At 39.4% G+C, this 24,956-nt stretch overlaps 1 protein-coding gene across 1 annotated transcript in view; it reads left to right on the top strand.

The window, feature by feature from the left end:
* Positions 1-24,301, top strand: part of RP1 (RP1 axonemal microtubule associated) — a 295,040-nt gene extending 270,739 nt beyond the window's left edge. The window contains exons 48-58 of the mRNA XM_073329615.1: positions 6,527-6,725; positions 8,230-8,289; positions 8,603-8,781; positions 9,695-9,917; positions 13,609-13,763; positions 13,908-13,983; positions 15,708-15,786; positions 15,995-16,283; positions 18,090-18,168; positions 22,298-22,373; positions 24,247-24,301. Coding sequence (XP_073185716.1) covers positions 6,527-6,725; positions 8,230-8,289; positions 8,603-8,781; positions 9,695-9,917; positions 13,609-13,763; positions 13,908-13,983; positions 15,708-15,786; positions 15,995-16,283; positions 18,090-18,168; positions 22,298-22,373; positions 24,247-24,301 — 1,470 coding nt within the window. The remainder of the gene's footprint in view (positions 1-6,526; positions 6,726-8,229; positions 8,290-8,602; positions 8,782-9,694; positions 9,918-13,608; positions 13,764-13,907; positions 13,984-15,707; positions 15,787-15,994; positions 16,284-18,089; positions 18,169-22,297; positions 22,374-24,246) is intronic.
* Positions 24,302-24,956: the final 655 nt, after the last annotated feature.

Genomic DNA, 24,956 nt, shown 5'->3' with positions numbered 1-24,956 from the left:
TGTGTGGCAAACTACTCAGGCTCTGAGCAGCTTGAGAAAGCTTTGGAAACATTTTGAAAAAGTCTAAATGAAATGTCATTTCACTGAAATGTTGGAATTCCTGTTCTGTGGGAAATTCCGCACTTTCCCATTTTCGTTCTGTTTTGGAACAACATATATTTTTTTTAAATTTCAGAGTTTTCTGTGGAATGGGAATTCCAGATTCCAGCCAGCTCTAGTCAATAATGTCAGCCTCCTGAGTAATAAAAATGTCTCCTCCTCATGGCCCTGAATGGGACCTGCTGCATGTTCTTGTTTAATCAGAAACCTTCCCCCACTATTCTCGCCACAAATACACGTACCATTGCTGATATATTTCATTACTAGTTCTTTTCAGATCCTGGATAACTCAAACTCCATAGTTGGCCTGGCACTAGATTTTGAGACAGATGAAGGGGGAGGCCACATACAGTCTCCTAGTCTTGCAGATGCAAGCACAAACTGAATGACTTTGTAGGGGACTGTATTCATTTGAGCCTGACCTTCATGCTCCCTTTGACACCTGTGTTCTATTTTCTTTCAGTTCTGTTCTTTTCTCTTTTGTGTAACATAATCTGTAGGTATGAAAGGCAAAATGCTGGAATTAATTATGGCATTAAAGATATTGGAAATCTGAGGATCTGTAGTAGTTGTTCATTATAGTAAATTCATTTTACTTAAATCCTGGGCCAAATGCTTTTATAATGTAGTTGGATTGCAATTACTACCACTTATTGTAATGTGCCATGATTCCTTCTGAAACATTATTGTTGTTTTTATCATGAGAAAAATCTTGTTTTAAAAAAAGATTCAGTGTCTGTCAAATTAAGCAAAGGGTTCAGGGTTCTCTTTTTTTCCTCTTATCTTGTTGCAGACAGATGAACTGAGATACTGATAGGGATGCAGAAGCCGCTAATTTTCACTTTAAAGGGTTTTGATTTTTTTGTATACTGGGAGAGAAACATCTTAAGGTAACTTTGGATGAAAGTTGAACCCAAAACAACTCTGAGTTTGGGAAAGATAATGTCTGGATCTTCTGGGGATGAATAAAAATCAGATTCTAAAAGAAAACATTGTACAAATCAGTGAGAATCTGAAAAGTGAGGGATTAGCAAGAACAAATCCTTCTTGTGAGTTTCCTGCGTGTACGAGTATTTCACAGTCACTGAGATTCAGAATGTAAGGGCCTGATTTCAACGTGTCTCAAACTAGTAAAACTCTGACTTCAGTGAAGCTCCTCCAGATTGAACAAGTGAAATCAGAATAATCATGCCTCAAATCAATGGATTTGCAAATCTCAGCAGAAAACATTCCTCCTTTAGATGCTCCCAGCTTCTTCTTTAGTGAAAGCCTATTTAAATGAGTAACATTAAGAAGATGGGAAATCACTGTGCATGCACATTTTTGAAATTAAGCATATGGTGTGCCTTGACTTGCCACTTTCAGTTCTGTTGGGAATGTTGTCACTAACCAACCATCAAGTCTGAACTACGGAGAATATGAAATGATTGGCATTTATAAAGGTAAACATTACACAGAGACTATTTTGTCAAAAGCTGTTGCTGCTGTTGCAACAGCTATTGCTACTACTACAAACAGTAATCAAGCTTCGAGGGCTGACATTGAGGAGCGCTGGGTGAAGTTAACTCAGGTTACAAAGTTTAAAATTTGAATTCTAGACCAACACAGCAGCACTTAAAGGTGATCTGCAAAGGATTTCACAAAAATTGGGCTTGCATTCTCTTTTGCTTTTTTACAATGGATAAAAGAAGGCCTGAAATGGTTGCTTGCTTGCTTGCTTGCTTGTTTTTGAAGGCATTCTTCTCTTCGCTGCTTACTTTTTTTTTTATCTGAACAATATCAGGACTTTCAATTCTGGTCTTTCCTGGTTTTGCTGGAGGAGCTATTCTGGGTCTTAGAGGATGTATAGAGTTAGCTCTTGTACCTTAATTCAGGGCTACTCAACCTTCAGTTAAGACTTCATTTCTCCAAATTTAATTTTTGATGTTAAGTGGAATTATTCATGTACGCACAATTGCATGGTGTGAATGTGCTGATAAAAAATGAATGCACGTTCTGCTCAATAGACAATGTCTAGTTTTCAGTGGTTAACACAACTTTTCTCCATTCGGGTCTGAGTTTCAATTATGTACTTAACTACAGTGTACTTTTTTTCTGGGAAAAAACTAAAAGAAAAAGTTTAAAAATTCCTAAAATTCCCTATCTCCTGCGTGCTCTTTGTCCCTCACTTTCTTCATGGAAGAATCAAATCTCCAGTAAGTCAGCCCATCCTATTTCCTGTTCATAAATTAAGGAACAGAAACAACACCACGTGGCATAGGAGACAAGTCTCACAATTGAGTATCCAAAGGGACAGTCTCAGTGAACAAGTCATGAGCAATCCATAGATTAAATGAATCCACATAAAACATTTGCTGAACAATTGTGGATAGTGACTTATTTCTTTAAAATGTCCTTTAATGTCAATCATGGTCATGAACAAAAAACTGGATTAAATCTTCCGGATAAAATTGTCTCCAGCATATTGTTGTTTGCAGTGTTGTTGTAGCTGAGTTGGACTCGGGATATAAGGGGGACAAAGTGGGTGAGGTAATAACTTTTGTTAGACTAGCTTCTGTGGATGCAAGAGTCAAGCTTTTGAGCTAATTGCCAAGACCCGAAGAAGAGCTCTGAGGAACTCAGAAGTTTGACTCTGTCACTAACAGAAGTTTGTCCTGTAAAAAATATTACCTAGTCACCCACCTTGTCTCCAGCAAGGTGATCATTCACCCCTAACAACGATAGTTGCTGGCCATTTTGTTCTCACTTTTAATTCTTTTTTTTTTTTTTACTATACTTAAGCTTATTTTGTCACTCAAGCTTTCAAAAGTATACCTAAAGGTAAAATGTGCTCTTGTCCATGATGTGAGTTTACTCCAGCTCTCACAGCTCTAGGTATTAATTGCTCAACCCACAGTTTAAGTGTTTGAATTTCTTGCTGATCTAACCATCCCTGGATTCCTGAGATTCTGAATATTTTAAGACAAGTGCATCAGGATTAAAGGGATGTCACAGGGTGACTGGCCCATTTAAGGAGAGATGGGTCCATCCACACCTCTGCCATAAAAAATTAGCTGCTTACCAGCTGGAGGGACAGGGCTAAGGGATCTGGGAGGGAGCTTAATGGACACTTGGGCCTTATAAAAAAGTGGTGTGAGGACAGTCTGGGAGTGGGCAGTGAGTAGGCTCTTGTGGAAAGCCCTGAGCCAGTGCCTGCAGAGGGCTGGGTACTCCAGGAAAGCCAGCTTTGTGAGCCCCCTGTTTTATACTGGGGCAGGGAAGGAGGTAAGGAACAGAGCTCAGAAGGGGCTGAAAATAGTACTCCAGTGGAACTAGCCTCAGGGCTGCCGCTCTATCCCAGAGCCAGAAAGACTCGCACAGGAAGTACAGAAAGGGGCGGGGAACAAGACCTAGGTGATAGGCTGAAGAGAAGTCCCCAAAGGGCAGAAGAACCTTTTTTGTTTCTTGGGACTTTGGGGGGGACTTTTTACTACCCTGGAAGGAATTAAGTTTGTCTATGACTTGGCTGGAGGTCTATGCCACATCTCAAGCAAACACCACACACAATTCAATGTGTGGAGAGCTGAGGAGACCCACCTTGGGGAAGGAAACTGAGGCAAGGAGCTCCGGAAGCACCACACTCAGCCGGTGGGGCGCATTACAGAGTGGCCACGTCTGACCACAAGGGGATAGAGAAATTATGGAATATGATGACTAACCCAAAATGAACTTCAGTGTATTCAGACAGGTTGACTAAGGCAGCCTAAAGATATAAAGCTTTTCAGAAAAAATGGTGATTTGGAAATGAATGTCATAAATCATTAGTTTATATTTCCCTGAGACAATAATGGAAGAGTTGCTGAGTTCTTCAGCATATTGAAGACTTTTTCCTTTAAATTGCAGCCTCTGATCCTGCAAACACTTCCGCGTGTAATTTCAATGGGACTACACATATGCTCACTGTTAAGCATGTGCATAAGTGTTTCCAAGATCAGGGCTGTATTTTTCAACATATATTTTATAAATTTGGTCTTGTCCCATAAACAAAGGTTTGAAAGTAATGAGGGAAGTGAGTCATTTGCCAAATGAAATTTGTTATATGCCTCTCTTAATTAATAATGCATAACAGGGGACACCAAGGTTCATTTGGCTCTGAGTTTATGAATAACTCCCTCAGAATCAACAGCCTTCTGAATATGTGTTGGCCAAGAAACCATCATCCAGTGATGATGAGCTCACCAACTCCCACTCCTCTTGCACAGTTTCTATAGAGAAAGTCTCGAAGTGTGGCTGTTTGGTACATTTATTCTTCTTCAAGTGCTTGTCTCTCTGTGTAGTGCACTTGAGGTTGTGCATGCGATCCATATGCCCAGGACCAGAGAATTTTTCTTAGCAGTGACCATTTGGTCCACCCATGGGCCACTGCTCTCCTTGTGCTCCACACCAAGGTTTATAAAAGGGCTGCTGGACCACCACCATTTCAGTTCCTTCTTACCTCTCGTGGTCTGGAACAGACACTCAGTATCTGTAGTAACTTCTTTGCCCTTTCTCTGTAAATAGTTAAAAATTTAGTTAGTTGTAGTTACTTTGGTCTAACTTATTGGGACAGATTGTTAGGGCTTGGTTCCTCATCCCCCCCTTTGGGGTAGGAGAGCAGTCCCCATTTCTCCTGCCCTGTGTTCTCCACTGGCAGCAAGAAGAGCATGCCAGTGATCCCTGGCTTCAAGAGCTGCGTGGACTGTCAGAAGCCCTTCATGGTAGTGAATGATCATGAGGCCTATTTGTACTGCCTGGGTAAGACTATGCCCCTTCCGGGTGCAATATCAGCAGATCATTCCTGAGGAGGACCAAGCAGTTGAGAGAGTTTTGGCTCAGAAGATTCCTCATGGAGAAGTTCATGAGAGTGGGGCTGGACTGTGACTAGGGAAACCACCCAGTTCATCAGCCTCCTTTAAGAATGTACTTATCGTTAACTTCTGCAGAGCAGCAACCTGAGGCTTCATGCACATCTTCACCAGATGCTATGCCCTGGTACATGCAGATGGCTTCTATGCTTCCCTGGGCAGGGCAGTTCTGCAATCTGTAGTGATATAGAATTCCAGGCACCCCCCTCCTCAGGACGGACGCTGCTTGTGAATCATTTGAAGTGCACTACACATGGGGATGAGCACTTGAAGAAGAGGGAAAGGTTGCACTTTTTGTAGTAAGTAAAGTTGTTTAAGATGTATTATCCCTATGTCTAGTGCACTACCCATCCTCATTTCCCACTGCCTCGGTTCCCTTAGTGTGGCCTAGTCGAGAAAAAGGAACTGAAATGATGGAGGTCTGGCAGCCCCCTTTACTCCGTGAGTGTGAGCACGAGGAGAGAGGGATGCATATGTGGACCAAATGCACGCTACTAAGAAAAATTCCTCAGTCCTGATCGCATAGAGCGTATGCACAACCTAATAGTGCGCCACAGATAGGGGCAATACATCTCAAAGAACACCAGTTACTACAAGCTGAATATACTTTCCTCCCTGGGTAAGATAACCCCACCCCAAAGGCGTTTATTTCCACTACTCCTATCCCCCAGCCCTACCTTTTCTTCTCCACACTGTGAATCTTGGGGTGTGTTTTGCCCACAGCTAGACATTTTTTTAAATTGCACCTCTAGAAAATATTGTTAGAGGTTTGAGGAGAAAATCTTAGCCGTGAGCAATATTAGGCATCCGAATGATGTGCCTGGGAAAGCGGAGGTGTTTTAGCAGTATGCAGGGGCAAGGGGGTTGCAGAAGATTGGCGAGGAGCTAAGTGGTGGACTGAGTACGTGACTGGATGTAAGCAGAGGATGCAGGCAGTTTCAGTGAACTTTATCCGGCAGACCCTGCCAAAAGATACTGTAGCATAGCTCAGCATATTTTTTGCCTGTAAACAAGTCAGGTTATATCACAAGCATAAATTATATATGTAAGAATGTAACCAGCTGTTGACCCCATGTAACCCCGAGATAAGCACGAAGAATATAACACCGCAGAGGACCCCCCCCCGGCAGAGTCCTGCCTGGTCAGCTGTCCCGAACAGCCAGAGTCCCCTGCAGCCCCTCCACGCATCCTAGGGGCTCCCCGCGCAGATTGGACCGTAAGTTCTTCCTTCAATAAAGCACCGTTTACTATTCTCAGGCCTGAGTGTCATCCTTTCGCTGGTATCTCTCCCCCCGCTTCCCCCCCGCCCTTGTGGGCACACAGTAGATTAGACAAAACACACATGGTGCTCTTGCTCCTTGCACAAGTTTGGCTTTTTTAAGCCCTGTCATCTCAGATTCGGTTTGTATTTTACTGAATTAGCCTGAAGATGCTGTGCCTCAGTCTCCTCTCACTTTCGCCTGACTCGCTGTTCTGTTTCAGTGTATTTCACATTGGTGCCTCTGGTTCCATACTCGCTTATTTGTTGACTTTGCTTGTTTCAGGTGGATGTTTTCCGGGTGGAAGCAGTAGATGTTGGGTCTCTGCAGGAGTTGGTTGTAGATAAAGGAAAAGGCTGTGACTGGCAGCTGGAGAAGATTATTGTGCACGAACCAACATTTGCTGGGACAAAGACACTGTTTATGGCTCAAACATGGCTAAAAGATGGGAAAAAATCTGCCTCAGTAGCTCTAAAAGCTACAGGTAAATATTATTTTATAAATATATTATTTACTAAGAAACTAATTCAAAACTGCCAAATGCAGTTACACTTTCTCTTCCCATAACAAGTCATAGTATCAGATACTTTAGTATCTCATTGTAATTAAGCAAGAACGACAATCTCTGAAACTGTTCAGTTTTAATACTGTTTGATAATCCAGTGTTTTACAGGATGCTAATTTCTCCTCTGTTAGTCCAGATTTATATTGAGGCAAATGAGAACAAAATCCGGTCCACTCTCTGTAACTTGCTGTCTCCCCAAGTACCAGTTATATTTTGTCCCTTATGACAGGATAATGTTTTTAAAGGTCGCTGCCTACATTCGCATGATGTTTAAATCCTGCCCTCTGCTGTTTTGCCAAGCAAGAAGGATAGGGTTATATAGTTGTCCCCACTGCATTCAAGTAGTAGAGGAGAATGTCTCTGTAGTATTCAAGATGGCTGTCTAACAGAGAGCACATTTTCACGATATAGAATATGGGTGTAGAGAGCATGTCTCTAGCCAGAGACAGGTTCAGTCATATTATGCTCCTGTTCAGAAAAGCAGTAAAGTACACTCCATAAATGGTCCCTTAGTCTACAATGAAATATCTTGTCCCCGCTGACAACAGTACTCTAGCAGAAGCCACAACAGGCACCACAGCTGCATTGGCCATAGCAGAATTTGGCCCAAAGGCTATTATTAATTTGTTGTAACAGAGTACCATGACAATATATTTCCTTTGTTGGATCATCCCTAATCCTCCAGCCTTCTGATTCTAGAAATAAAAGGAAACAAAATGTTACCTTTATAACAGCCAATAATACGTGAGCTGCTTGAACTTTTGCTCTGAAAAAAAAATTGAAACATTCTTGGCAAAATATAATAAGGAATAATTTAGTATCTTCAAGATTGCATAATGTTATAAATGGAGTCAAAGAATGGATATTGTTGAACTTCTATAGGAACACAAATGTCTTTCCTTGGTTTCACAGAAGAAAATATTTTATGTCTGATCCAAAGCCTATTGACATCAGTAGGAGGCTTTCCATTGACTTCAGTGAGCTTTGGTTCAGGCCTTTATCTCTAATTAATGACTTATGATCTGATCCATTCCCACTGATGTTAGTGAGAGTTGATTTCAGTGGGAGCAGAATTAGTCTGTTAGATCAACTTTAAAAATATCTGATCTGTGCAGACACACCCAAATCACTGGTAGCAGAATTTGTATAAACAAAGTATGAATTATTTAAAAATGAAAAAAAATTGTCTGGATCACAACCATTCATAATATTGTGTTTGGTTTTGGCCCAGTTCATTATACGGAACAGTATATAAAAGAAGATGAAGTAGAAAATCTCATTGCACTCTTCCTAGTCAAATCTTTAATCTAACTAAAACAGTGCTCAGTCAACTGCTTCATCATAGATGAATACAGACATTCATTATAATTTAGACACTGTTTTACAAAAGCATTAATTTGGTTTTCAATCTTCTTTCAACTAGAAATTCAGGAGAGGAGGAGCACAGCTGTCTTGCCGTTAAAAAAACAGCAAATGAAATCAGGTAGATCTGATGCCCCAGACCCAATATTGTATTCACCAATTTAAAAATGATTATATGGGAGCTTTTTCATCACAAACTTGTAATTATGTTTACCAGTGCTGGCAATGTTATCCTCTGTGTAATATTAAGAAATAAAAATATACGTGCATTATTAGTTGGTCAAAGTACGGCTAAATAATTTTGATACCCAATTAAAATGAAAATAAATGTACCTGTTTGTAAATTTTATTTTGGCTCTGTTGGTGAACATATGAAAGGAAAAACATTTATAATCTGTCTTTCCTTCATCATGTTCCTTATTTCATTTGTTCAGAAGGCACATGGAGAATTTATTTCACAAAACTCTGTGAAGAAACAACAGAAGAATTTGAAAAGTCAGTGAAGAATATTTCTAAATTGATCATGGTTTTTTATGGAAGCAATGGCAAGTCAAACCCAATTTCCATGGCAAATAAAGTGGGCCATCAAGCTGAGGATCAAGTAACATCTGATGTAATAATATATATACATTTCCTTACCTTTTTAGCATCTCTTCTGAAATTGCTTTAAAATAGAGAACAATTTGACATCCCTTTGGGTATTCAAGAAGAGCAGAATTTGACCTTTAACTTGAATACCATAATTAATTTGTGTTTCTTTTGTACTCTCATAGCTCATGGTTATAAAGCATATTCTTTGTCAACAATTACTCAGAATTAATTATGCATATCCAAGCAATTTGTATTAACATTAAACATTTACATTTAATAGACAGTACAGTATGTAATTTGAATTTGAGTCTGGACTGATTTCTTATTAGCATATAAGGAACACCACTAAATAGGGTGACCATATTTCCCAAAGGAAAAATGAGACACCGTGCGGGGCCAGCCCCAAGTACCCCCGCATGGGGCTGGCCCCAGCTGCTTGCCTGATGGCTCCCTCATGGAGCTGGCCCCAGCTACTCGCCAAAGGTGCCCCCAACTGCCACTGATCACTCTAACCCTGCCGATCCCACATGCAGTGGAACCCTTCCTCCTCCGACCTCCAGCCCAACCTCCCCCCTGCATGGGGCTGGCATCTCCGCTCCCCCATCCCCACACCACCCCCCAGCATGTTCCTCCACACCACACCCCACTTTTTTGACAAAAGTGGGCATTTGTCCCATTTGCCAAAAAAGTCAGGACAGGGCTTAAAAAAGAGACTGTCCTGGCCAAAACGGGATGTATGGTCACCCTAATACTAAAGGATAAATATGGGATTTCGGAAAGCACTCGCTGTTGTCTGATCTCCGCTGCCTTTGAACTTACTGGGAGTTTTGCCGTTGACTTCAGTGGGAGCAGAATTAAGCCAATGCTGAGAGCTTTTGAAAAAATGATTTTTTTTATCATTCTGGATGTTAACTTTTTGTTTTGTTACTCCCTAGGTACATTTCCCATCTGACCTAGGGATGCTTTATAAAGTGAGATTTGGGCTTCAGAGTTTGGGAAATAACACATCCCAGTTGTCTCTTCATCACTTTAAAATGCAGAACACAGCAACCCTGGATACCTTTAGTCTCTCTATAAATAAAACACTTTCTTCTTCTCTTAATGGAGACAGATGGATTGAGCTCCCTGTAGAGTGGCCATTAAAAGCAGCACTTTCTGGTAGGTATAAATCTATATTAAAGAGGTAGAATGGTCCAGAAGGTTAACAAGTTCTAATAATACAACCGAAATCTTTATCAAAGCAGGATATTTTATTGTCTTCATTTAACATTTAATAAAATCTAGATCAGAATTCAAAATATATCTGTTAGGGAAAATATTATTCACTTCTCTTAATTTCTGTACTATAAAGTATGCAGTGGAAATATATTTTTATTTATTGTCTATGAACGTTGTGAGTCATATAGAACAGCATTAGGAAATGTTCCTTTCTTTGTTTCTCCTCTGTTTGTTCTGCTGCTGGTGGTGCTAACAACACTACTTATTATAGCTCACCTTCGAACAAGTGATTTTATTTTTCTTATGCTTGTACAGTCCAGATAATTATGCTTGTTAAAAATTAGCTCAAAATTTGTCTTATAGACACCATCTTTGTTTTAGCAAAGCAGAAGGGATCTTTTAATCTGAAACAGTCTTTTCACTCTTTCATATTTTTACAAGTGAGATAGTAAGTATCTGTACAATCCCAAATGACACAAAATCAAATGTTTGCAGTGTTGTTGTAGGTCCCAGGATACGAGAGACACAAGGTAAGTGATGTAGTATCTTTTATAGAACTAACTTTTATTGGTAACCTTTTGAACTACACAGAGCTCTTCCTCAGATTTAGTATTTATCAGAATATACCCTTGGCAAAACAGGCCAAATAATTTTTTTTATTTAATATTTAATCAGTTTGTGTTTAGTTCTTACTCAGAAGAGCATCCATTCATTTGAGTGTGGACACTGAGTCCACTCACTAAGAACCTGGTCCAAAGCCTATTGAATTCAGTGCTAGTCCTTCCATTGACCTTATTCGCCCTTATGCCCATGATTCAGCAAGGTGCTCAGAGGCACGCCTAACTTTAAGTGAGTAATCTCAGTATGATCATGTTCTTTTTCTTGAATGCTTTGTCTAGCACTAAATGCTTAAATGCCAGAATTGGGAATCAGAATTCATACTTCTCAGAGCTCTCTGCAGGAATGCAGAATAAGGTCTATTGTTTTCACCTTTTATACACAGAATCCAAATGGTTATTAAAAATATCTAGGCACTCAGGTGTGCCTCATGGAAGAGACTAATTGCTAAAACACACAAGTGTATATACACACACAGTCAGGCAGTGTGGAATTATGAGTAGAGAGCACTGGAGTGGGACTTTGGAGACTTTGGTTCTGTTCCCAGCTCTGCCTCTGGTGTGCTGGGTGACCTTGGGCAACTCATGTCACTGCTCAGTGCCTCAGTTTCCCCATCTGTAACATAATGACACTAACCTCCTTTGTAAAGCACGTTGAGCCCTTCTGATGTGTCATAAAAGGTATATTATTACTATTATATAAAATAGTGTATGTTCTATGTGTGTATATAATATTTACTACTCTCTTTTGAGAACATATTGTTTGATAACTCTCCAGGTAAGGACTGCATCACATTTGTATTTATCTGTTTCTGCATATGCCTCGGAAATCTGCAAGGAGGGATTTGTAAATATATTTTGTAATCACAGTGGAGCAGAAAGGCCGTATAGCATGAGGCACATTTCCCCCCAAGTCTTTCCCTTTTTATGTCCAAGAGTGCTTTAAACAGCTCCACAACAGGTAGCACATGTGGAGTTCAAAGTGATCCTTGATGCACAAAGTTATACAGAATTTATTGTGCAAAACAGCCCTGCATCTCTGCCATATTTTTAAATCATAGACTCATAAACTTTAAGGCCAGAAGGGACCATCATGATCACTTAGTCTGACCTCTGGCTGAGGTACTGATATCTTCAAATCATGATTTAAAGACTTCAAGTTACAGAGAATCCACCATTTACACTAATTTAAAACTGCAAGTGACCCATGCTCCATGCTGCAGACAAAGGCAAAAATAACCCCAGGGTCTCTGATCATCTGACCCAGGGGAAAATTCCTTCCTGACCCCAAATGTGGCAGTCAGTTGGACCATGAGCATGTGGGAAAGACCCAACAGCCAGACACCAGGCAAGAATTCTCTATAGTGACTCAGAGCCCTCCCCATCTTGTGTCCCTTCAGCAGCCATTGGGGATATTTGCTACTAGCAGTTGCAGATCGGCCGTATGCCATTGTAGGCACTCTCATCATACCATTCCCTCCATAAATGTATCAAGCTCAGTCTTGAGGTCAGGTTTTTTGCTCACATTGCTCCCCTTAGAAGGCTGCTCATGCTCCTCCCTCCCTATTGCATACGTTCTTTGTGTCTCTTGCTCTCCCTTCCTTCCTGCCTGAATAACAGATCTGATGACTAAGTGGTTGGTTCAGCTCCATAGTTAACATCAACTCTTGGTTTCCATTTTAAACCCAGCTGTGCTCCTCCCACCACTTTGGTCTGTGGGTGAGATGGGGAAGTACACAGGTATTCCTGCACCCGAAAAAAAAAAAGTGGCTAATTGTCACATTGCTAATTAAGTAATTAATTAATCCAATTAATATTGTTTTGACTATAGTATAACTAATGAGGATAAATGACAGTTCTGGAACCATAAGTATAGCATCAGATCAACTAAACTTTGAAGATATTACAGTTATTTCAAATTGTTTAAATTATATGTTGTATTGTTAAAAGGGATACATGTTATAAAATGGGATTATGAAATCCTACACCACTGATATAGTCTTCTGAGGGGATGCTGCTATCCATTCGGCATGGAACAAGAGCTACTTCCTCACCACTAAAGATGGCCCCTGTATACCAGGTGTGAAGCTAGGTCTGTGTGACCTGTGCAAAGTTTGGTTCATATAGTGAACCCTGCACGTTTTAGTGTTCACTAGACATAGAGACTGTCAGTGGAAACAACATGCTTTCTGGTCATCCTGAACCTGGATAGCTTCTTTGCCTTTCAAAGGATGTAGGTGGCCACTCTGTGCCAGCAGGCTGAAGGGGGTTGATGAGTCTGAGCTATTACCCCGAAACTACAAAAGCTTTTTGGAAGAACAAGATGCATCTGCTTCTCCAGTAGTGCAGGAGCAGCAGCAAACAATGTGATTGAAAGTTGAAGAGAGTTGAATATCCAGTACTTTAAGATAATTTAGTTCTGTTAAGAAAATGTAAATGGATAGGGCCAGATCCTCAGCTGGTGTAACTTGACATAGCCACTTTGATTTCAATGGACCTTTGTTAATTTACACCAGTTGAGAATCTGGTCCATAAACTTCAAACAGTTTAAAATGTACTCAGGTACTGTCCATGCTGACTATATCCAAGGCCCAAACCACATTCAGTCAAAATTTCGAAAGTGCCCAAGTGACTTAGGAGCCTGAATCTCATTGACTTTTTTTTACTCGTTATGTATTTCCCAGGTAAAAAGGAGCTATTTATTCATTCCAGAATGTGGGTGTTGTCCTTAACCATGTGAAAAGGCAAATTAAACTCATGGGGTCTACTGTTTTAACCAAAAGTTGCAGACCATTCATTTGTGGATTTATGACAATTGCTAATGTTTGTCAAAGGGAGTTGCAGAATAACATTAAGAAAAAAACTGGAAACAGTTTGATTGCTTCACTATTTTGTTATCTCTATCAATTTTTGAATTGTCTTATTTCAGCAGACTGTACGTTGCTGCAATGTTAAATACCTATGGAAAGTTGTTTTGTGGTAGTGACAGGATGTCTCTCCTTTTGATCTTGCAGTGATTACATATCATGTAACAGTGTTTTCCAGCAATGTTTTGAACAAGAGGAATGTAGTACTTGTGACTGTGTGTGTGTGTGGAATCAATGGTGACACAGGAGACAGAATCCTTGGCTGGCCATTGCAGAATCTCCAGCAAGGAGAGGACAATGAGGTATTTCCTTTCAAAGTTATGGAAAATTTCTCCTTAAGTTCATTCATTTATATTCTATTTGTAATCTTTGTTTCTTTTCTTCCTTTATAACATAGTGTATTGAATATATCTTATGATTGTATCATTGGATAATGTTTTTTGCAGTCATTTACAGCTCAAATGGATGCTGTTGACCTGGGAGAACTGCATAAAGTTGTCCTCTCCATCAGCAGCAAAACAAGTAAGTTACTTTTGCCAGATACAACTGATATCCCCAAAGAGCCTGATCCTGCAGTCTTTGCACAGGCAAAACTCCTATTTAAGGTAATGGGTTACTGTGCACAGACTGTGAGATCAGGTCCATAATGATTTCTTCTGGCTATTATTAGGTTCTAATCTGACATGGCAAAGATCTAGGTCTTGACTAGCTAAAATCCAAGGAATTAAAGACCACATAGTTGATTGCATCAAGGAAGTAAACTATTTCCTTTCCCAAGAAAAGAAAATGAAGCAAATTCTCTGTTATCCCAGTAAATTATTTAGGAAAATATTAAATATAGCTCATGAAAATATAGGGAGGGGAGCACTGTCTGTCTAAAGGTTAGTACAAGGATTCAGTACTTTTTATTTATATTCCCAGCTCTGCTGACCACTCACTGGGGTTCAGAGCAAGGTATTATTAATGATTACTAATGCAGTGAACTACTTTTTGGTTCAACACTTCTGTTTTGCATTTCATCTCAATAATAAAAGTTGTTGAACAGCTCAGAGCATCCGTGGGACTGACTGTTCTAAATCACTGAATGTGTCCACTAAAACTGTGTCAAAGGGTGACAGGCAAAACAAGAGAAAGAAGGTTTTTCCAAGCATGTCTGAAAATACTGTTTGGCAATGCAAGATTCTGGGGAGACTTTATTTTTCATAATTATCTGTCTAATTTATTTTTCATTTTGAAGGAGTCAGACTGTCTAGAAGTTAATGAGTAAACTGTCTGTGTGGACTCTTGGGTTTTATTCCTGACAGCCACTGTGATCTTGCACAAAAGGATTGAAATCTCTCATCAGTTAAATGTGTGCTGTAATACACACTTCAGAGAGGCAGTGTCAAGCTTAAGTATGACCAGATTCTGCCACCCTTACTGATTTATAGTAGTATCACTGATTTCAGAGGGACTACTCATGTAGTAAAGTAATAACTGCCATGAGTAAGGGTGGTCAAATTGGTCCCTCAAGTTTATCATCTTCCTTGGACGATGTTTATAAAATCATCCATGGACTAAGTGCTTAGTGGCCTTATTAAGATCATTAAAGCTGTTGGGATTCCTAGTTTACCGAGCTAGGGCAAAGGGAGGAAAACATATTTTAATCATTAAAAGCTAAATAGAGCCAATAAACTCAGCCTGAATAATGGGCATTATGTAGCTGCAGTGGGAAGGAATTGTGACTCAGAGTTCAATCCTTCCTCTTCTCCCCTTTCGTGCTGGGTGGGAAGTAAGTTGCAACATCCCTTTTTGGGATGCAGCTCATTTCACCCTTCCTGTCTGGCCAATACCTCTAGCTGTTATACGAGGGAGCTCTCCTCAACCACTACGTGCAGGGAGAGTATCAGATGCACAGCTCTTGCTCCCCCATCACCACCCAGTCATGCTCAGAGTCAGACCTGCATGGCCTATCCAGGGGATGAGGAGGGCCTGATGCTTTTTCAAATCTGCCTAGGATCAGAGAACAATCTTGCCCTAAACTTGAAAGTTGACCTTTAGAATGGAAATCCTGCAATTAGAGCATTTCAATAGGGGAAGCTATAATGGTGCAAAACTTGTGAAGCGGGCACTTTAGTTGTATTTTGATTGACCAAGAAACTATATTTTTTAGTATAATAAGAATACTGTAACTATATCATTGCCAGATTCCACATAAATCCTGGCTGTACAATTGAGTATCTTAATTTTATTTTTTCTGTTTGTAGACTGCAAACTGGATGTTAAAACTTTACATTTGAAGGAAGCACTAAAACAAGAACCTGTCTACATATTTGAAGTGAATGAGTAAGCTAGGTCTTTTTAAGCTAATCTTAAAAACATCAATCAGGCAATTGATCAAAAGCGACTTTTGTTACATAGTATGTTAATTGCTGGGTATTTAGCAAAAATATCCATGCTAGAGCCTCTCTTTAGCATTCAGATAGAAATTCATATTTTTCTAACTTAACATATACTACTGTTTCACTTTACTGTATATGGTTTTGCCTTGCAGAGTGTTCTCTCTGGATGCCCAGGAACCTGAAATAAGGAGAGAGATCCCAGTATCTTTTGTTAGCAGGGAAGGACTTAAACTCAAAAATGAAATAGATCATGCTTTAAATAAGGAAAAAAGCCCTCCGACAAGTCTGGTAGACTACATAATTAAAGTGTATACTGGTGACAAGAAGGGAGCAGGAACGGATGCCAATGTGCATGTAATTTTATTTGGGGATGAGGACTCATCTGAATTAGTTCAGCTCACTAAACCACTGCAGCATCAAGATCCTTTTGAAAGAGGAAAGGTAAGCACTGCAGAGTCTATGTTATATGATGTGTTTGTCTCCAGATTGGACAGGTCATTCATGGTCAGGACTTTTAAGGAACTGCAGCCTCCTGTTGTTTTCCAAGTCACTACATGAGACATGAGCCCAGCCATCTTTAAGTGTTTGGCTAGAAATTGTATATTACATCCTTGATAAAGTCTCCAAAAAAAATCTCATCAAACCACCAAAACAAACACAATCCTACATTTTAACCTTCTCACCAGAATGATCATGTGATAAAGTAGCTATTCCAGGACTTCTATTCTAATAGAAGTGAAGAATCTCTTACTTCTAGTGACTCTAAGTGCCTCTGGGGCCTTTCTGTTTCTTAGGCCCATTGCTGTGGCATCTGAATGAACCCACTTTTCTACAGGCATCATGCAAATACAAAGTGTGTTTGTGTGTGTGTTGCTTCTGTGCAAACCTGGAACACTAGTGCTTGCATTTGCATACTGGGTGGAAGTATACTACCCTACTAAATTCCAGCATTCAAATTTGTCATGGAAGCTGGCACTGTAAAGAGTCCTGTCAGCCACAAATGTGGTGCAGCCACATAACCAGATAAAAGGACAGCAGGCATTCCGGTCAGAGTCTGATGTCCTTCTACTCCAGGACATTGTCAGGTGCTTGGCTACAGTAAGCTGAAAATCCATGTCATGTCATAGCCACAAAGTATCTGCATCATGACCAAATACATGAATAAAATATTCTTTCCTCTCTCCCCCCACCACCTTTGTTTAACACATTACATTGGCAAATACCACATAAGCATAGATCCTGTTGTCCACCCAAGGCTACCTTGAACTGTTTGGTGGTGTCATGCTGATCACGCTTGGCCTTGGAGTTTCCCATGAAACAGGAAATAGACTATCTTCCCTCCTCCGATTTTCTCCTTAATGACTCTTGACAGGTGATGACTGAGTCTAGTCTGGGTATTTTACTCGAGTCCTAAATCATTATCTCATACTCTGTAGCTGAACTCCCAAACATTCCAAGACCTTCTTCACTTACAGTTGTCCTGAGTAGCTCTGGCCCTGCTGCCTGCCAATGTCTTCTGGTGGATCTTCACCCATATGGCATCCTCCATGGGCAGAGGGTTAGTGGAGGTGGGAAAAGGGGTTGCTGCAGGCAGAAGGAGCATAGAGAAACTAAATCTGCAGGAGCAAGCAGATTCTAACATTCACCAGCTTCTCATGGTCCCCTGGGACATGGGGGCAGATAGAGGGAAAACCTTGGAGCAATCCAACTGCATTCCCTGAAGATGGGTGCCAGGGTCACCTTTTGATTTCTTGGAGAAATGCCGAAATGGGAAAAGTTGCTGTTTCTCCTTCCTGTGAAACAAACACGTATTTTGAACCAAAATGTGGAGCATTTGAGAGGTCTGACAGTAAACAGAATAAAAATCACTTATCTTTATATTCTCAGAGGCATGTTTGTGTCTCATAAACCAAAAATAATAAAAGGTCTTATTACTTTATCTGCTTGGCAATTCATAATGTACCAAGCAGAAACATCTCTCTTGTGTGTGGAAACCAATAAAAGGGTAAGAATCATTCGAATATAACTTGAGTAGTACATCTTTCATGTTAAACTGAAGGAAGACTAGCAACACAAAGCCTATACCAAAAGACCTGCATTAGTAGTAATGCAGTTAGATTGTCAGCCATCTAGTTTTCTTCCATTCGGCTACATTTGAATGGTCTCAAAACTGAGCTAGGCAAGCATGCTACTTTACAGACTTTGACTTATTATATTTTAATAGCTGCCTCTTTTTCAATTTTGAAGTCTGACATATTCAGGATTAAAACAAAAAGGTTAGGAAGCCTGCGTTCAATTGAAATTGGCCATGATGGGAAAGGATTTGGTAAGTACTTTCTATACGTTTTCAATATGTTTGTAAGCAGAATATAGATTTTAAGGATCTGCCTGACATTTGGAAATGCCTGTAAACTCATTGCAACTGATATAGAGCTTGCTCCTTAGCTGGAGTAAATCCATGTAGCAATGGAGTCACACTAATTTACACTAGCTGAGGATCTAGCCCATGGTTTATAAAAGAAACCTATCACATTGGCATACTTCTGCATCTCTCAAGGTCTGATCCTGCAGTCATTATTCACCCCAAACTCCTACTAAATACTGCAGGATTGAGCCCTAAAAGTAAAGACTAGATTGAAACATTTGTATATTTTGGTGCATTATCTAAAAAAATCAAAGAGAGAGACTGTAAGAATTGGTTTGTTTAGAAGTTTGAATTGAAGACAACATGTAGCACCAGAGAGAGAACACCAAGCCATACTTAACTATGCAACATTAGTATTCCTTAAGACCAGACGTTAACAAAGCAAAAGAAGTAATACTCCCAGGATATACTGTCTTGAACTTATATTGTTTTAGTTAACAGTCATAGTGAAAAAAAAAGTACACTAGAAATATAAAATTGGAATCAGAGAACAACCTATAGCTTGAATCTAAGAAATCTGAGATATTCTGGTCAGATCACTCAGCTAAAACTCCCCTATCTGATGTGACAAAAATCAATTGATATTGATCCCAATGCTTTAATTAAAAAGCCAAATAAAATTCACATTTATTTGACAACGTGGGCCATTAGAAGAGGTCACAAGTTTATCATAACTAGGAAGTACTGACAAATCTGTGATGATGGCAGGTCCTGCTGACTCCAAGGTTGGACAATTTTTTGCTTACTTTGTCACAACTCACACAACACTGTATCATTATCTTTTGGAAGCTGTATGACCTAGAAACTTTGCAGTGATTGTTCATCAAAGTGAGCTGATGGCTAATTTGGAATTTTTAAAGAAAGTATCTATTAAAATATCTATAATAAATAAAATCCCAGTACTCCCCCTCCTGCTGTTTATTCTCTCCCTCAACCTTTCATCTTAATACTCCTTTTTATTTAATATTAATAATAATAATCATAATGACAGGTTTCAGAGTAACAGCCGTGTTAGTCTGTATTCGCAAAAAGAAAAGGAGTACTTGTGGCACCTTAGAGACTAACCAATTTATTTGAGCATGAGCTTTCGTGAGCTACAGCTCACTTCATCGGATGCATGCCGTGGAAACTGCAGCAGACTTTATTTATACACAGAGAATATGAAAAAATACCTCCTCCCACCCCACTGTCCTGTTGGTAATAGCTTATCTAAAGTGATCATCAGGTGGGCCATTTCCAGCACAAATCCAGGTTTTCTCACCCTCCACCCCCACACACAAATTCACTCTCCTGCTGGTGATAGCCCATCCAAAGTGACAACTCTTTACACAATGTGCATGATAATAAAGTTGGGCCATTTCCTGCACAAATCCAGATTCTCTCACCCCCTCACCCCCCTCCCAAAAACCACACACACAAACTCACTATACTGCTGGTAATAGCTCATCCAAAGTGACCATTCTCCCTACAATGTGCATAATTAAGGTGGGCCATTTCCAGCACAAATCCAGGTTTTCTCACAGAAAACCTGGATTTGTGCTGGAAATGGCCCACCTGATGATCACTTTAGATAAGCTATTACCAGCAGGACAGTGGGGTGGGAGGAGGTATTTTTTCATATTCTCTGTGTATAAATAAAGTCTGCTGCAGTTTCCACGGCATGCATCCGATGAAGTGAGCTGTAGCTCACGAAAGCTCATGCTCAAATAAATTGGTTAGTCTCTAAGGTGCCACAAGTACTCCTTTTCTTTTTGCGAATAATCATAATGTTACAGTGGCGCTTAGCGACTCCAACAGAACTTGGGGTACTATTGTGCTCGGTGCTGAATACACACACATAGTAAGAAATTATTCCTTTCTTAAATAATTCAGTGTAAATAGACAAGTCTGGCAAAGGAAAGGAAGGATTATTATCCTCATTTTACAGATGGGGAACTAAGGTCCTGGGAAATTCACAGAGGGTCACACAGAAGTCCATAGCAGAGCCAGGAATTGAATCCACGTCTTCTGAATCCCAGTCCAGCACCTCCACAACAAGACTATCTTTCCTCTCTCTGTCCTTACGCCACATTCAATAGTGCTGACTCCTATGCTCTGAACAGTCGCTGTGTTGCCATCCCACCTAACTCCCTCACTTTGTCCTTCAAATCTCTCCCTAAAACTCTCTTCAAGCAACACTTATGTTTATTATTATTACATATATTACCATAGTGTATAGGAGCCCCAGGCCTGGCGCAGGACCCCATTGTGCTAGGCGCTGTACAAACACAGAACAAAAAGACTGTTCCTACCCCAAAGAGAACACTTCCTTTCTGCTACACATTATCTGTAACCCCCACACTCTCCTTTAACATAAATGCCACACAGTGTTCTGTTTTACATTTGTTATTGTTGTCTAATATAGGCCCAAATTCAACAAACCCCCCAAGCATGGAACTCTCACTGAAGTCAGTTAGAGTTCCCTGGGTCACAGTAAAGCCCTAGACTGTAAACTCTTCAGGACAGCGGCAAGGCCTTCCTTTGTGTTTGTTAAGGGGGTGTGTGTGTTTGTGTGTGAGAGAGAGAGAGAGATATTTTTAATAATCACTAATAATGTGCATGAGTCACAGAGATTTCCATGAAATGTCAGATCTTATGAGTAGTGTCTGTGATATATGAAACAATTCAGAAGATGTAATTAGAAGAGTACCAAAAGTACTTCACTGTCTCTATAAGTGACTCTTGGGAACTGGAGACTGAGAATGTGGGCATCCTTATATCCTAGGTTCTACATAATTATCAGTTAATAACCATTCATGAGCAATAAGAAACTTTAGCAAGCTTTGACCTTTTTATGCAAATAGGTGAGATGCTGTAAAATATTTTGTGAAGGATTTTTTGTCCTGTTTTATACTCCTGTCCATGGTTCTGCAAATCAAATTAAAGGATTATAAAATTGTATCTTATTCCCAAAACATACAAATTATGCACAGAGACACCCACATACAATTTCAACAAATAATAGTATTTTTTCTATTTGGCTTCCAAGTGCATACATGAAATACTTCTACAGTCAAACCCAACTTCTAAAGAACAAACATCAAGACAGTAATGGTGTATTCACTACAGTAAAAACAGTGTTCACACTGTAATATTAAATGAAACAAGGAGCTCTGTGGCATAAGCCAACTGTGGAGCAGGACCACAGATATTTCTCAATTTGGCAAAACATTCCCAAAAGGCACCAATTTGTTTAAAGATGAAAACTTCCGTAATGAAAACTTGAAAGATGTTTGTTCAAAGTCTGATGTGTAGAGTTCTTCACCTCCAAAGATCACGAACTCCTTAATTGCCTTCTGTTGCTATAGGCCTCCACTGAAGTTCCATAGACTTCAGTGGAACTTATGCACATGCTTAAAGTTAACCACATCTTTGAGTGTTCTCCTGAATAGGGTGATTTTCTGAATTGGACCTAACATTCATACTCGCCAGTTAGTTTGCACAAATCTAAATAAATTCATTAAAAAGAAAAAAAAAAACAGCCAAAAAGCCTTGTTTTCCCATTGCTTTATTAAGAGCATTGTATTTCCTTAAGGACTGTTTCTACTTATAAATTCTCTCAGTTTTTTTTATTATTACTTTGGCAGCCAATGTAGATCAAACTACATTAGCCATGTAGTATGTTCTTAGATAACATTTCACACTGGAAAAAACCAGCAAAATCTAATTTCAAGAATTTGTGCCATATGGCTGTGCACTCTGCTTCATTTAACTTACTAACTGCTCCTTTCAGTGCTGAAAAAAATGATTTTAGACGTAATCAAAGCTTACCTTTTTATTTTCTGTCAAAAACATCAAGGGAATGTTCTTTAAAAATGAAGAAGAGTTGGTAATAACTTGGATTATCTGTGTTTCAGTTTTGTTATTTATATTGGATACATGTGATGGTGCTGAATCACAGGAGGACTGGAAAATGAAACTTTTTTTCTATACTTTGTTTGCATTTGAGTTACATTAAATGTCTGCTTGCTCTCTTTTTTCCCTTCTATAGCAAGTGGCTGGTTTCTGGAAAAAGTAGAAATCACAGATGCATCTACAAATGAAGTGTATTGCTTCAACTGCAGCAGGTCTGTAAGCCAACACATTAAATGTCTTCATTATCTGGAATGCTATTTTCTTAATAACATATACTGCAAACTATACTTTATATTTTCACAATTGCTTTTTTTAAAAACATTCAGTTTCAGGGTCTATTTATCCGTTTAGAAGAGGGGCCATGAGATTTATTTAGCCATACAAGGTTAAAGCTAAAAGGAATACTTTTTCATGCAAGTGGGACACACAGAGAATCATAAAACTAATTTGGGGGTTGATCTGAAAAAGCGGTGAAGGGATTGGTTAAGACTAGTACTGTACAAGCAGAAACCCATCCTAAACCTTAACTATTAATGAACATACTGGTAATTTACAGCTATTCATAAATATGCGCCAGATAAATTGAAGCCATACACTTGTTTCTCAGAATTGAAATTATAACTGAGTGATATCTTTAGTGTGATATTCCCTGCAATACACTGAATTCTTAGCATTTTTATAGAGCTTCAAATTAAACAACAGAAACAAACACGAGTAAAGATTTATGTTTGTGTTCCTCCTTTTTAAGATGCAAAATATCATTTTAATGTAGTCTCAGAACAAAGAAGTATAAAAATTAGACAAGTTTCCTCGTTTTAGAGAGAGGGTTATAATGTAGTGGTCCAAAAACAGGTCTGGGAGCCAAGAAAGTCCGATTCTGATCCTGACTCTAAATACTTCTGTGAACTTGGGCAAGTCACTAAGGCCAAAAAATTCAACATATCCTGTGATTTTAGATGTCTTGGTCTTTTGGATATTTAGCGTCAGACTTCTAGGGTCTAATTATCAGAAGTGTTGAGCACCTGTAACTCCCATTGACTTTGGCTGGAGTTGTGAGTTCACAGTAGTTGTGAAAAAGTCCTAGGTGTCTCAAGTTGAGCATCCAAAATTAGTGGAGCCTTGTAAAAAGGTTAGCCTTACTCTCTCTTTTCCAGTTATTCCTTATATAAAACAAGATACCATGGTGATGGGTGTACTAAAGAAACATGGATGGATTATGTATATAGGTATAGGACCAGGTTCTGACTGTGTCCATCATCTACTGGGCTGATTGTAGTGTCCTGATTCTGAGGCTGGCGTTGGCCCTGACATTTTACAGCAGAGTCACGTCTGTGGCTCCCAGGGGCCATTACACCAGCCAATATTAGAAGGCACTTAATAGCACTCCAGCCAAGTCTCATTCTACTCCCTGACACAGCTGCACCAGTAACTGGTGATTAATTGTCTCCTCAGCAGCTGGTAACACCCCTTTTTTGCCCCCAGGGAATTCCAGCCCCTTTGCTATACCAGAGCAACAAAGGGGCCAGATCACCCAAGAGAATCTAGCCCATCCAACATACTTCACAGAAGGGTTGAAAGTCTTAGTTATTTTTAAAGCTTTTTGAAGACAAAAATTGCTACCTATAAAGTAGTATGTATTAACATTAGTATTTCATCTGTACATTTTAACTTTGGATCCAGTCCGGTTTCCACTGAAGTCAGTGGTAAAGCTTCCACTGGCTTTATTGGAGAAGAACTGGGCTACTGTGGAAATCAGGGTGGGGGGCCAATAAAGAGGCATCAGATTTAAATAGTATCATTCTTAGCCCTAGGAATATGATATGATATACAATAATCTATTAAAATATTTTTTCTTAATCTAAAATGACCAAGATTTGTGCCACTCAGTGAAATCATCCATTTATAGCTTATCTATACAGTGCTTTTATTCTTTTGGCTCACTTCTGCTCCTGTTAAAGTCAATGCCAAATTTCTCATTGAAATCAGAAGGAGCAGAAGCAGGCCCTTACTCCTTGTCTGTTTGTTGGGTTTCAGATATACTGTACCTAATGTACCAATTAGGGTTTTTTATATTTTTCCTTAAAGGTGGCTTGCTGAGGATGAAAATGATGGACGCACTGTAGTGCAGCTTTATGTATAATCTAGGATTCACAGTGAATATGCTGCTTCTTCAGATTCATGCTGATTTGTTTTATTTGTATTTTATAATGATGAAGGTACTGTAATTATTATGGAGAACTGTCAAAACAATAGATTAAAAACATCAGTGGAGATTAAACAGGTCTAATGTGAACAACACATTGCAACCCTACTAGGAATTCTTAACAGTTTTGCACAATTGAACTGTAAATAAAGCAGAAATTTAGAGCTACACCATGGTTTTCTGAATTTGATACATGCATTCACAGGATGTGGTATATGTAGTAGCATTTAGGAAAACAATTTTTGTTTGGTGATTTGTGTAAGTGTGTTAATCATAGTTAATACTTGCGTAAAATCTGTTTCAGGATCAATATTTATTAAAATTTATATTTTCTCATCACTTTTTAAACAAAACGTACACCTCTTTCATACCACCATGCATTTTGTGTCCCATTACTGCACCTCCACAATACTAAACCCATGGAAAAAATTGACCTCTTGGCTCTATCTTCACTGAATAATTCACACCCATTATTTAGTTCTCCCTGTGTGTGCAGGCCTCCCATTGACATTTGATGCATAATCTTTTGGAGAATACTGATCCAGGAACATTTAGATCCCAAGGCTCTACCTACTGAAAAACCTACAAGAGA

This window comes from Lepidochelys kempii, chromosome 2, assembly GCF_965140285.1.
Source record: "Lepidochelys kempii isolate rLepKem1 chromosome 2, rLepKem1.hap1, whole genome shotgun sequence".
NCBI lineage: Eukaryota > Metazoa > Chordata > Testudines > Cheloniidae > Lepidochelys > Lepidochelys kempii.
This window is presented reverse-complemented; position numbering and strand designations above follow the sequence as displayed.